Below are 12,969 nucleotides of genomic sequence, written 5' to 3'. Positions count from 1 at the left end.
ATTTCTATAGTGATATACTGGTTGACATTAATGTCATTTGTAATCGTAAAAGCCTCAAAAGACAACTGGTCCTGCTGTGTAATTATAGACAGAAATAAAAGCTTCAGATCAACCATTCTCAAACTTTAGTATAGTTTGTGACAGATATTCATCACATTGTAATTGGATTGTACCATGATATTTTAAATTCCTTTGGCAAATAAGATCTTACTCTGTTATCACAAAATCTTTAAGACTTAGGAAGGCTAACTCTTGCTTCCTCATTTTAGGATGAGGAAATAGATGTACAAATGTATAAGGGTAAAAAAGGGTGACTATTTTATGTAACGGGCAGGAAGATAAGAGCTGTGTCACATGATCAGAGTCCAAAGAGGGGATACAAGGGACCTGGCATATTCACAGGGGAATGTATCAGTGCCTGATGCAAGAAAACTTATTTAGCAACAATAATAAATACATATGTGTATATATATATATATATATATGTGTGTGTGTGTGTATATGTGTATACATATACACACATATATACATATATATGTATATATATTGGTGGGTATATAACCACCATTATTGGTGTGGATTTTGAAATATATATTCAGATTGAGAGGGAAAAAGCAAAAACCGTAAAGAAACAGAGAGGGTAGGAATGGAACCAGTTGTATGATATACAGAACACCTAGAAGGATAATGCCAAAAAGGATGAACAGAGAAATAAAAAGGAACAGATATTAAGAGTATAACTGATGAAATGAGAGAAATCAACACAGAAGTTAAGAGAAATCAGGGACAGCGAAATTCACAGATGGGCAGAAAATTGAAGAAAAGGAGGAGGAGGAGGTGTGGCTAGATTTAAAGAGACAGAGAAAATCTGTTGGATATGAGGTGTAGTCATTGGACAGGTATATTTTTCTTCAGCCCATCTGAGCTTCGAACATAGATCAGCATGACCACATCAAAGTCTGTTTCCTGGTCTCCATCTACAGTCTGCTGTTTCCTTACTTCCCTTCAATGTCCTGTGGATTCAAAGCTCTAAAAATAAATAGAGGAAGAGACTCAGAAGAGATGCCAATCTATTAGCATGTGATAGAAAAGCCAATTGTGATACTAGTTCTCAGTTATCTTTGTTTTAGTGTCTGCACAGAAGAAAAGCTCTTCCTTCTTTACCTATCTCTCCCCCAAAACATTGCCATACATGCACACACCAATACACATACTCATATACAGACAGGCCTGTGCACAGATTTGGACTGTTTTCAACAGGTTTGAAGGAGCCAAAAGAGAAAGAAGAGCTCAGCTTCTGGGTGGAGGGAGGTGACGCTAAGTGGATAATGCAAGGAGAAATAATTGAAAAATTAGGCTGAAAAGATATCTGAGTAAGTTTCTTCAAATTAAAAGATATCTGAGTAAGTGTCAAGTTTTTCTAAGTGGACATGAGATCCAAATATCATGAAATTGGGAAGTTTTGTAGAGGAAGATGGATAATTTTCAAGATACCTCTAGGAAGTTTACCAGAAACATGATAAAAAAGTCTGTGACTGGCGGACAGTCCTGTGACGTAGAAAGCTCGTAGAGAACTGACAGAAGTAATAATAGTCAATAGTGTGGTCAGTGTCAAAAGAGCAGGCAGATGGTGACAATGAAAGTGGTAACCTCTGAGATGAAGCCAAATATGGTTGAAGGAAATATAGATAAACACAAAGATTGTAATTTTTTAAGCCAAAAGATCAAGATAAGATTAAGAGAAACAAACTGAAGCAAAGAGAAAACAGAAAGTGATGTGACAATATAAAGAGGATTACTTCAACAGTAAAACTAGATCCAGAGACAGAAGCATAACAAACTAGACAAAATGAGATACATACAGGAAGCAATCAATGGAGAGGAATAAAGATGAGGCACAGAGATAACTGCATAGATAAAGGGTTAAAAGCTGAGAGAAAAATGGTAGAGAGAGAAAGGGGCCGTGTAAAAGAAAGAAAGAGATGGAGAAATTGTGTGATCTGAGATGACCATGAGACAAAAACAACATTGGCACAAGGGGTGGTTCACACCAGCAGTGAGTTTTCAGGGTAAGGTGTCCCCAGGTGTCAAAGTGGCTCCTGTAACTCACCCAGATTACCAGGTACCTCACCAAAGGGGTTTCATGTACTCTTATGGTTTCAATCACCATCTACAATCTAATGGTTCCTAAACACACATTTCCAGCCCAGCTCTGCCTTCTAAGCTTCCAAACCCAATTATCCAAGTGTCAGAAAGTCCTCTGGCTAAGGTCCTGAAGGTTCTAGACTTCTCCACTTAGATGTCTCTCAGACTCAACACTTTTAAAACTGAGCACGTCATCTTGACCCCTAAAGAAAGCGTCTACTCCTCCAGTGTTTGCTATCTCTAAACCACTTATTAACTGACTCACTCTTTCAAGTTGAAACTCTCAGAGTCATCTGTGACACAGCCATCTCCTCAATTGATGTACCCCATCTGTCACCTAACTCTATCAATTATTCCTTTTATGTGTCTCCACCCTGTCCATTTATTTCCATCCCCATGCCAGCACTCTCGTCCATATCTATATCACTTCTCACTTGAACTAGGTCTACAGGCTCCTTATTTGTCCTCCTTCTCATACTGTTCCCACCAAACATATTCTAAGTGATTTAGCTAAATTGATCTTTCAAAAATGCAATTATGTTCACGCTGCTTTCCTACATAATAGCCAAATATCATTTAATTTTCTTTAGGAATAAGTTAATTCTTCTTCATGTGATCTCCAAAGCTCCATATCTGAGGCTCCTGCTTCTTTCTCCATTCTCATGATTCCGTCTCATTCTCTCACTCTATGTTCAGACATACTAAACTCCTTTTGGTTACTCGTATTTGCTGAATCCAGACCTTTGCACATGCTTCTCCATCCATTTGGGACTATCATCTTAGTCACCTTTCTCCCTAATCTGGTTAACTACTGCTTCCATGATACCTCCTCCAGAAGAGGTCCCTCATCTCAAACTCTGCAAGTTCCTCCTGCCTTCTGCCTCCCCAGAGTATCCTGTACAATCTGTGTCCTAACATTCTCCATGTTTCAGTGTATTCACTCATTAAGTGTCAGTTCCCTGGTTGCTCATAAGATTGACAAGCATTCACTCTTCATGCATCATCATCACTCACCTCATCACCTGGTACATGAAGGATGCTCAGCACATTTGTTGAATGAATAGAAAAAAAGTCCACTTTCTGTATTCCAACATTTGGAATTTGTCTGGTAAAAGTTAGTTTCTTATAGTATTTATATGAGAATATCTATAAAAATTATCTTAATGATTGAATTTTGTATATACATATACATATAAATGTAATAAATAATATTTCTGGAAAAGAATAATGTCACATAAAAGTAAGTACAAATGTATATAAAAACGTCATTAATGGATGGATGGGAAAAACATATAAAGAAAAAATAGAAAAACAAAGATACATACTTTGGGCAAAGAGGAAAAGAGAAAAGGCAGATTAAAAGGAAGGGACAAGGACAGTGAGAAGCAACAAAAGAGGAAGCGACCTCAGAAGCAGAGTCACCCTGTGATGTAGGAGTCCATGAAAGGTGGCTGGTCAGAAGTGAGGGGAGGGGTGCAATGAAAATTCTTTACAAATCATAACTTAGGAACAGAGCTCCAAGGACTTGAGAAATGTTCCCCTGTCATGTGTTTTTCAAAAAGTGTGTCTAGAAGCCAAGAAGCATGGACTGAAAGTAGCCAAGCATTGACATGATGGGTAAGGACACCCAAGGTCAGGGTAGGGGTGGTTCAGCAGACACCACAGACCCTGGGGGAGCTGTGGTAGGTGATCGGTGTTCAAGGAGAACTCTTACCAGCTCACAACAGGGGGCGGGCCAGTTATGGAAGGTGAAGGTCACAGGGCCTGTGCTGCAGAATGTCAGGAGTCTGAAATCAGAGCTCCAGTTCCTGATGCACTTGACTCTAAACATACTTTGACAAGGAGTACATCCAGTCCATGTCAGAATCCCATTCCCCTCTTCATTTGCTTGAACTGACCCATTGGGGAACTGCAGGGAGAAAAGAATTCTGTTTAACAGAATGGGTCCTGTTGATTATACATGGATGATGTCGTTGAAATACACTGGTAAAAATGGCAGTATCATGGAGCAAAGAAATAAAAGTACTCTTCTGCAGGTAGATAATAGTGTCACTTTGTCACAACCTTGGAAAGGCCTCAAAAGACAAATAAATGGTCCTTTGCCCTGACAGGAATAAAAGACCTCAGACAACTATTCATAAACTCACCATATAGTTTTGAAGGATGCTCTCTAGCATGTTACTGATTTACACAGTGATTTCTCATTAGCTTTTGCAACTAAGATCTTATTTAATCTTCATAAGAAATTTAAAACCTGAACAGCATAACTGTTGTTATCCCTGTTTCATAAATGAGGAAACTGATGCACATAAGTAGTGAAGAGAGTTTTCAAAGTTTTACAGTTTTTTACAGTTTCAAAATTTTTAGTTTCTGACCACCACCTGTTACTTTCTAGATACCACGGATACTGGAAGCAATTCTACTTTGGGAAAACACAGTGAGAACAGAAGTAAGAGTGCATAAGAATTTACTCGATTTTCATGTTACAAACCAACTATTTTTTAATGCTAAAGTTTATTATTATTTTCTATAACTTTAATGAGACAAAAAATTAATGCCTTTTAAAGTAACTATTTTTTCAAAATGCTCATATCTTCACATTGCTTTTTATGCTGATTTTAAAATGTTTCTTATAAACACTGTTATATATCTTTCCAGAATTTTTCTATGCATGTGTTAACACATTTTGCAATGTAGTTTTATTTATCTAAATAGGATAATTCTATGCATACTTTCTCTCTTAAAATTATTATACCATACCTAGAAAATTAAAATATTTAACATTTTTAATTGAACTACAAAAAGTCTTTTTAAGGGATGCTTTAACATGCACTATTTTCATTTTTAGTGTGGTTGAGTATTTTCCATTTGTTATTGGTCATTTGTTTTTCTTCTTCATAGAACTCTTTGTCATGGAATGCTCAGTCATGTTGTGGTGTTTGTATTTTTCTTACCATGCTGAATGAATATAGAAATCTTTATATGATATACATGTACATTAAATCTTGATTCTATATGTTCCTAACATTTTGTCCCATTTGTTGTTTTTCTTTTAGGTTTGTTAATGGAATATTTTATCCTAGAGAAGCTATACATTTTTAGGAATCAAATTTGTTAGTTTTTTCCTCTCTAGTTCTTTGGTGTCCTATCATATTTACAACAGCTTCTAGCTGAAGATTTAAAAAATACTGTTCTATATTTGATTCTAGAATATTTGAAGTACCTTATCATTTTTAATATTTACATCCAAAACCCTGTGAGTTTTGCCTATTTGTGTATATGTGAGGTGAGAATTTTAAAAATATTCCTTACACTATTACATTATGATTTCAATCACCACTTTGATCACACAGTGTCTTTGCTTGTCTATATATTAGTTTTTCTTTTACAAGAAAATTGCAGGAGATAAAGGAGAGCTCAGAAGTAGCACCAGACTGATGATTCACTGGGGGTGAATTTTAAAATTAACTCAAGAAGATTCCCCCACTTCCTTCCCAAGTTCATTGGAAGCTCTAATTAGAAATGTGTTGAAGTTACAGATTAATTTGGGGAGAACAAAGACTTATACCCATTTATTCACATCTTATTTAATGTTCTTCTACTAAGAATTTTCATACACCTTTAAAAAATGTATATGCCGAAGTCATTTGTTTCTCTCTATGAATATCTTTTTTTCCCATTACAAAATAGCTGGAATAAATTTAAGTGAGACAAGACTCTCAAAATCTTTATTTAAATAGGAAATCTAGGGTCATTTTATTATCCATTTGCATATGAGGAAGTCAGAATGCCAAGGATCTTCTTCTGATTCAATATAAAATCTTACAAGCATCTATATAGTTTAAGGGTCTAAATGTCACTTAAAATATTATGGCCAGGCCCCCAAATGATCAAGACAATCAATCAGAATTAAGTTTCTGAAGAAATTGTCTTTATAAGAAGTGGCAATAATTTCAAATGAGGGGGTTATTACAAGACCCCTACAAATAACTCTTTCAAGGACAAGTTTATATTACAGAGAACAGAGCAAATTGGTAATGGTTACAAACAGACACGTCTCCATATTTTACAAGACTTATCTTCTTATGAAATTTCTCAATTTAATACTGTCAGATCAATTCTTTATGTTAGTTTTGTGGTACAGACTGCTCTCTCTCCTTCTACAGCTATGGTTTGAGGGGACTTTCCCTCCTCTTTCTGTAATTCTGTTAGTTATGAAGACTTACATTTTAAAAATCTGGTCTCTGGAATTTGATTAGTTAGCCTTGTAAGAAACGCAGACCCATAGAGTTGGATTGTGTTGGCAGAAATAGAGAAAAAAGAACCTGGAAAGTATTTTAAAAACAGTAAAATAAGATGTATATAAATTTTTCTACTTCAGCCTCCCATCTTGTTGCTAAATCTGAATCAGCTTGTGATCTTTATCATTTTTTTTCAAATTTCCTTTCTTGCCTTCACCTAAATACATAATGTGAATGATTTGTTCAGCATTTACGTGAGGATGTTTACGATATCTTTTTTTAAAACTATATCTTATATTTAATAAGCATTACTACTTATAGGCTAAATATTATTACCAGTATCATTAAAATACTTTCTACAGTTTTTCTTTGATCTCCAAATACTGAGGACTCTTCTTTATACACGTTCTATTTACCAGACCTCATCCTTATGGGCTTCATCCCACTTCAATTTTCACGGCTCGATTTACCCATTTCACACTCTCAAACTTCTACGACTTCTCTTTCCTGGAAAATCAGACCACATCTATACTAATGACTGCTAAAACCCAGTCTTCCTTCATGGGACCCATTTTGGGTGAAGATATACAAACAGACTTCAAAACTGAGCATCATTACTGGTGCAGCATGGGAATTTGGCATAATGGAAGGAAAAACCAGATTTGGGATATCCCCCAAAACAGAGGTATAGAAGGCTTCCGCAGAGAGGCCAAGATTTTGAAAGACTTTGGCCAAGCTTGTGCTCATGCTAAAGACTGGGTAGAATTCTGTTGGCTGCATCTGAAGTTCCCATAGCTCGTCCTATAATGTGGCAGGATAATTCACAGTGACCCCTGCTTCCAGAGAATAAAGAAGTGCACCCAGATCTTCCCTTTCTTAAAAACTCTGAGTTTCACCCAGAGGCAAAGAGCCAAGGGTCTCATTTGCAACATAGCCCAGGGTCCAGTCACAGCAATGGTTCCCAGTGACACATATACTTGTTGACACAGCCCCACAATCTAGCAACCTTAGGTGCTAAATGCAACGTGGGAACCTCCGTATTCTTCCACCATGATGAAACAGGAAAGTACTAATTCCGCAAGGTTAGACCAGTGTCATACCCCAAACACTTGGAATGATTTCCTCCTCCGTCTGTCCTTGCCCCAGGTTAAAGTTCCTAGCATCAAAGGAATTCTTTCCTCCTGCTGTGTGGCAGGTAAGAAGAGAGTCTGCATTAGAAATAGTTAAGCTTCTGCATATTGATGCATCCAAGAATGTGTTGGATAGTAACTTAAATGAATAAATTAATTCTATCAGTTTGTGAAAAGTTTAATCCAAATATATGATTGTATACTTAAAGCCAAAAAAAGACATTAAAATAAAGGGAGGGATACAGAAATGTCAGCAAACTACAATTAGAAGGTTGGTAATTTTTCGTAGTTAGTTCTTTTTCATGGATAGTGACGTAATAATCGATGTTGTTGGCTAATGAGGATTCTCTGTAGATCTCATTGTAAGGGTGAGGCTGCCTCTACACCACAGGCTCCCAAGAGGACTATACAGATTGACCATAGATGAGCGGCCCTGCTGACCTTATGGGTGAGTCAGGGGTAGGCAGCAGGTGTGGAGAGCAGTGTGCATGGAAAGGCAAACATCTTCCCAGGAGCCTGGGCATTAGACCTGAAGGGATCTGTCCCTAGCAAGCTGGTTTCTCCAGTCAAGAGGATGAAGCTGGTACAGCTTATCAGAGGGTGGCCTGATCATGGTCTTTCTGACTGGGAGGTCATTGGCTGCCTCTTGCCTCATAACACCTGGCAAGCCTTGGCATCACTGTGATCAGGTGAGTAAGCTGGGAGAACCTGATGCACTCTCTTGTCTTCTGGAGAATCACGGTCTCCTACTTGCTAATAGCTCCTTCCTGGTCATTTGTTGGTGATGTTGATGATAGTGTCGATAGTGGTGGTTCTATCGGTGGTGATGGTCCCTTCATGTCTTCCTGATATCTACATGTTGGCATGTAGGAGAGATTTCATCCCTAGGGATTACATCCAGTCTGGTAGCTATAAATTCCATCAATATGTTAATGACTGCCAATTATACTTCACCTCCTTTGATGCCTTTATTGAATTGCCAAGTCATAAGTTCAACTTCTTACTCCAAACTTCCACTTGGAGTCTCAAATTTGACACATGAAACAGATTCCTTTATTTCACTCCCAAACTTGTCATCCACCACCACTCACCCTTATCTCAGTAAATGGCACTAATTCTACTCAGTTGCTTGAGCCAAAAGCATAGAAGATGTATTTGATTCCTCCCTTTTTCCTAACCCCCACCCCACATTCATTCATCAAGTTTCAAAACTATATATATATATTTTTTAAAAGAACCAAATAGAAATTCTGAGATTGAAAAGTATAATAACTGAAATAAAAAAACAATGAAAAAAGTGGGTGAACTCTGAAAATAATTGTGTGTGTGCATGTGTATACATATACAGCCAGTTCTCATTTTTCATGGTATATAGGTTTCATGAATCACCCCAAACACAAAAATAGCTAATCTTGTACCTTTGCTCCCAGGAGAAATACAGGGTTTGGTTCCTGTGAGCATCTGGTCACATTTTTGTAAACCAATAAATATATATCTTTGTTTTATGAGTGTTTCTGTTTAAAGACACCTAATTTAATATATATGTTGATTCATCAATGTTGAACTCACAGCCGACAGCACTATAACTCATGCCTGATAGGAGCTTATCTAACACAGATTTTCTCCATAAGTCACATCACAGTCTTAGGAACACTAGACGGCACTTCAGCACCAGGCTTGGGGGCCATTTTAAGCAGCAAAATCACCAACAGAAAACACAAAAATGAGAAAAACATGAAACTAAATAGTCGGCAAAAGGACACTTGTTTACAGAATAAGCTGAAACAAGGAGACAGAGCATTGCCTCGTTCAACCTCATCTGGGAACAGTTGCGGCCGGCAACTCAGATTTTTCACTGCTCTGCGCATCACCATGAATGACCATGAATGACCATGAAAGTGCCCTGAGTACTGATTTGGGGGTTGCAAATAAACTTTAGGGAGTGGGTGACTTCACAAATATGGAATCTGTGAATAATGAAAATTGGCTGTATGTATACATATTTTCATTCTTTCTAGAATTAGTTTTTTAAATTAAATAATACATCTGTTCTCATAGGCAACATTTTATTATTGTTGTTTGCCAGATAGCCTGCAATTTGGATTTATATTTACTCTTTGACCCAAGAGTTACTTAAGAGAGGGTGGGAGAAAATGTACATTCTCTATTTCTATTTTCTGGGTATGGAGTTGAATATGTATCAGTAATATCAACCCTGTTAAAACATATTATTTGGGTCTTTCATAGCCTCCTCATTTTGTCCACTTGATCACCTGTGGACGGAGGGACATAACAATAAAATTGTCTACTAGTAGAGTGTTTTTACCTCTCATGGTATTTCCTGTATTTTCTACTTGCTTAAAACTTTTTGGCCTGAATCACACTTCTTTGAAATTCAGATCATGACTCCCTGGTTTCTTTTTGTTGATGTATGCTAAATATACCTTTGTCTATATATTTACTTTCAACATTTAAAAATATGTTTTTACTTGAGTGTTTTGTATATGGTTAAAAGTTGAGGTTTACTTTGTAATTTAATCTCAAAATATTTTATTTAAATAAGTGAGTTAAGTCCATCTATTTTTATTTTTAGGACCAAAGTGTTTGAACTCATTCCTGTCATATTAATTTATATTGTTGATTCATCTTGTTCTAGTGTCTTAGATATTAAAAATGTCAACACTCTGCATTCTGTCTTCAATGCATTTATGTGCAGATATGTACTTGTGATACTTAGGAAGGTTTGCATTTTTGTGGTAGTGGTTACAGCTGGGCGTATGACTGCTTAGCTGAGACTAACCCTCCTAGCTTTCCCTGCCCTGCCAAGCAACTATGCCATCTGAGTAGAAAAAAATGTGAGCCTCTTTTGGGTCTTCCCCTTAAAAGAAATGAATGGTTGAGCCCCTGCTCATTTCCCATATTTCCATTGGTTAGGAGTATATACTTCTGATATTTACAAAGGTTTGTGCTTTTGTTATAGTGATTACTCTTAGAATTACCTTTATATGATACCTTTGGTCCTCTCTTTAGGCAGAACCCATTAATTTCCCACCCAGGAGATTTATAAAATTAGTGTATGTCCTATTTCTCTTTCCCTTCTCACCCAATTTAGGCCATGATGTGCCCTTTATTTTTACCTCTTAGCTATTAAATATGTTTTATATTTATCCTTTATTTATCCAAATAATACCCTTTGACTCCTAGCTGTAGAACAAGCTATGAACTTGCCCTACCACCCATATTTCTCCCTTCCTCCCAATTTTTTTTATACTGTATAATTTCTATATTGTATGGGCATATACATTTATGCCCTGGTCTGTCACCTCATCTCCATTTTTATTTTAATCCTTTTGCCAAAATTTTTCCAGTCCTGTCTTGGTTTGCTGAAGTGGATCCTCTAGTAGTCTTCTCAAAGGAACAAGTACTCATAGGAACAGTATTTCCAGAATTTCCCTATTCAGAATATTTGTTTTTATTATTTATACCTGAAAATAATTTGCTCACTCTTTACTTCTAGAAGTATTTTGTACTTCTTGTACTTTTTTTCTGTGGCATTAAATGTTGCTATGGAAAATTCTATAGTCAACGAGATCCCTCTCCCTTGAAAATGACTTGGTTGTTTTGCCCAGGCTGCCCATTCAATTCTTTAAAGTATGGTAAGTTTGCTGGAATATATTTCAGGGTTGACTGGAGTCAATTTTCTCTGCTACAGAGTGAAAATACATGTACTTATGATATGTATATTCATTTTTTTATTAGTTTCTGCTTTATAACAAAGTGAATCAGTCATACATATACATCTGTTCCCACATCCCTTCCCTCTTGCATGGTATATTCATTTTTTTAATAATTTCAGAAAACTTTTTCTTGAACTTATCTTCAATTATTTCTTCTGTTATTTTGGTTTTCTTCTTCAAGAATTCAAATGATTTGTTTACTGACTTTTCTTGACAGGGATATCACCCATTTATTTCTTTTAAAGGAAAGACCCAGAGTCTTCTGCTCACATCCTATTGGAGAACCCTTAGTCACATGGCCAGAGCTAGCTGCGAGGTGAGGCTAAGAAATCTAACCTCTAGACAGGCAGCCAAGGATCTGGCTGTAACTCTATCCCTATGGAAGAAAAGAAAGGATGATTATGGGTGACAAATAGCAATCTGCTTACTTGTTCTCCATGTTTTCATCCAAAGTCACTGATTTCCTCAAATAAAGAGGAAAATTCAGACTCTCCATTGGTTCAAACCCAGCCTTGTTGTCACCTGAGGCCCTTTGGCAATAAAAGGAGCTGAAACTTGGATGCAACACAGAGCTTTGTCGCCAGAGACAAGCCAGCCTTGAGTGAGAAATAAGAGAGAAAGCGTTAGAAAAGTTTGTTGTAACTGATGAACACAGCTCTCAACTAAATGAGGAGAAACAGACAAGAGAGAACTTAATCAATTAAGCAGAAGCCAGACTCCTGGTATCACATCAGATCTAAACACAGTTATTTAAACCAAACTAATAGCACATACCGCACCGTGTTGGTGCAGTAGAGATAAGTGACCCTCCATTCTCTGAATTAAGTTCTGTAATTTTCATTTCTATCTCATTCTTTGTTTTCTTCCTCTTCTCCATCTCTCTTCTTTTTCCCACCCCTCTCCCATTCTACTAATGTTTTTCTTGTATACTTTATTTCTTTTGTTCATTCTTTTACATCACATCATATAAAATACTGCTGTTGGGTTTATACAGCACTGTAGAGGTGGCAAGATTTTCCTTCTGGAGTTGAAACATATTCAGATATATTTTGTTTCCATTTCTTCTGATTATTTCTAACATCATATATATATTTAAATATATTATTATTATATGTTAAATATATTTTAGAATATAAATGTAAATAAGTATAAATAAATATATACTTATATTTTTAGCATCTCTATCATTTTTTTCTCCATACTTATCTTTATCACCTTGTTTATTTCCCAGGTTATATTTACCCAAGTCTAGGACTTTTGTTCTCTGAGTTTTTGTGAAATCTCACTGCCATACTTGATTTATTATAATAGTTGGCATGGGTAGTCTAAGCACAGTTTGTTCTTTCTCCTACTTACTTCCTTGTCAAACCTGTTCTCTCAAGTAGTTCTTTCCATGCCCCAGGATAAACTCTTAGATAAGCCCCGAGTTGTGCTAATCCTTTTCAGCAGCAGTGATATTCTCATTCAGTATTTAAAAGACTGAGCTGATATAATATTAAAACTGTAAAATTTGTAGTGAGCAAGTTGGATAAGGCCAGCCTCTTCTTTCATCCACACTTGCTCTCTAACAGCATTCAGTATGTGTTGCTTTTAGCTAATTCAATTTGAGGAGGAAGGAAAGAAGGAAGTGGTAAGGAGCAGGAATGGCCCTCTTACAATAGATCCTTCATGTCTCCCAGAAATGGCAGATGCATGAGCTGTATTTGTGGGTTCTTC

The 12,969-nt window shown here is 36.5% G+C and overlaps 1 protein-coding gene across 1 annotated transcript in view; it reads left to right on the top strand.

Annotated features, from left to right (window-relative positions):
* Positions 1-12,969, top strand: part of LOC307057445 (nuclear body protein SP140-like protein) — a gene marked incomplete at both ends in the record, with an annotated part of 108,307 nt that overhangs the window by 74,010 nt on the left and 21,328 nt on the right. Inside the window, 3 exon segments of the mRNA XM_079710659.1 lie at positions 3,653-3,748; positions 3,751-3,762; positions 4,541-4,594. Of these exon segments, the coding sequence (XP_079566785.1) occupies positions 3,653-3,748; positions 3,751-3,762; positions 4,541-4,594 (162 nt within the window).

This window comes from Hyperoodon ampullatus (assembly GCF_949752795.1).
Source record: "Hyperoodon ampullatus genome assembly, chromosome: 8".
Classification (NCBI taxonomy): domain Eukaryota; kingdom Metazoa; phylum Chordata; class Mammalia; order Artiodactyla; family Ziphiidae; genus Hyperoodon; species Hyperoodon ampullatus.
This window is presented reverse-complemented; position numbering and strand designations above follow the sequence as displayed.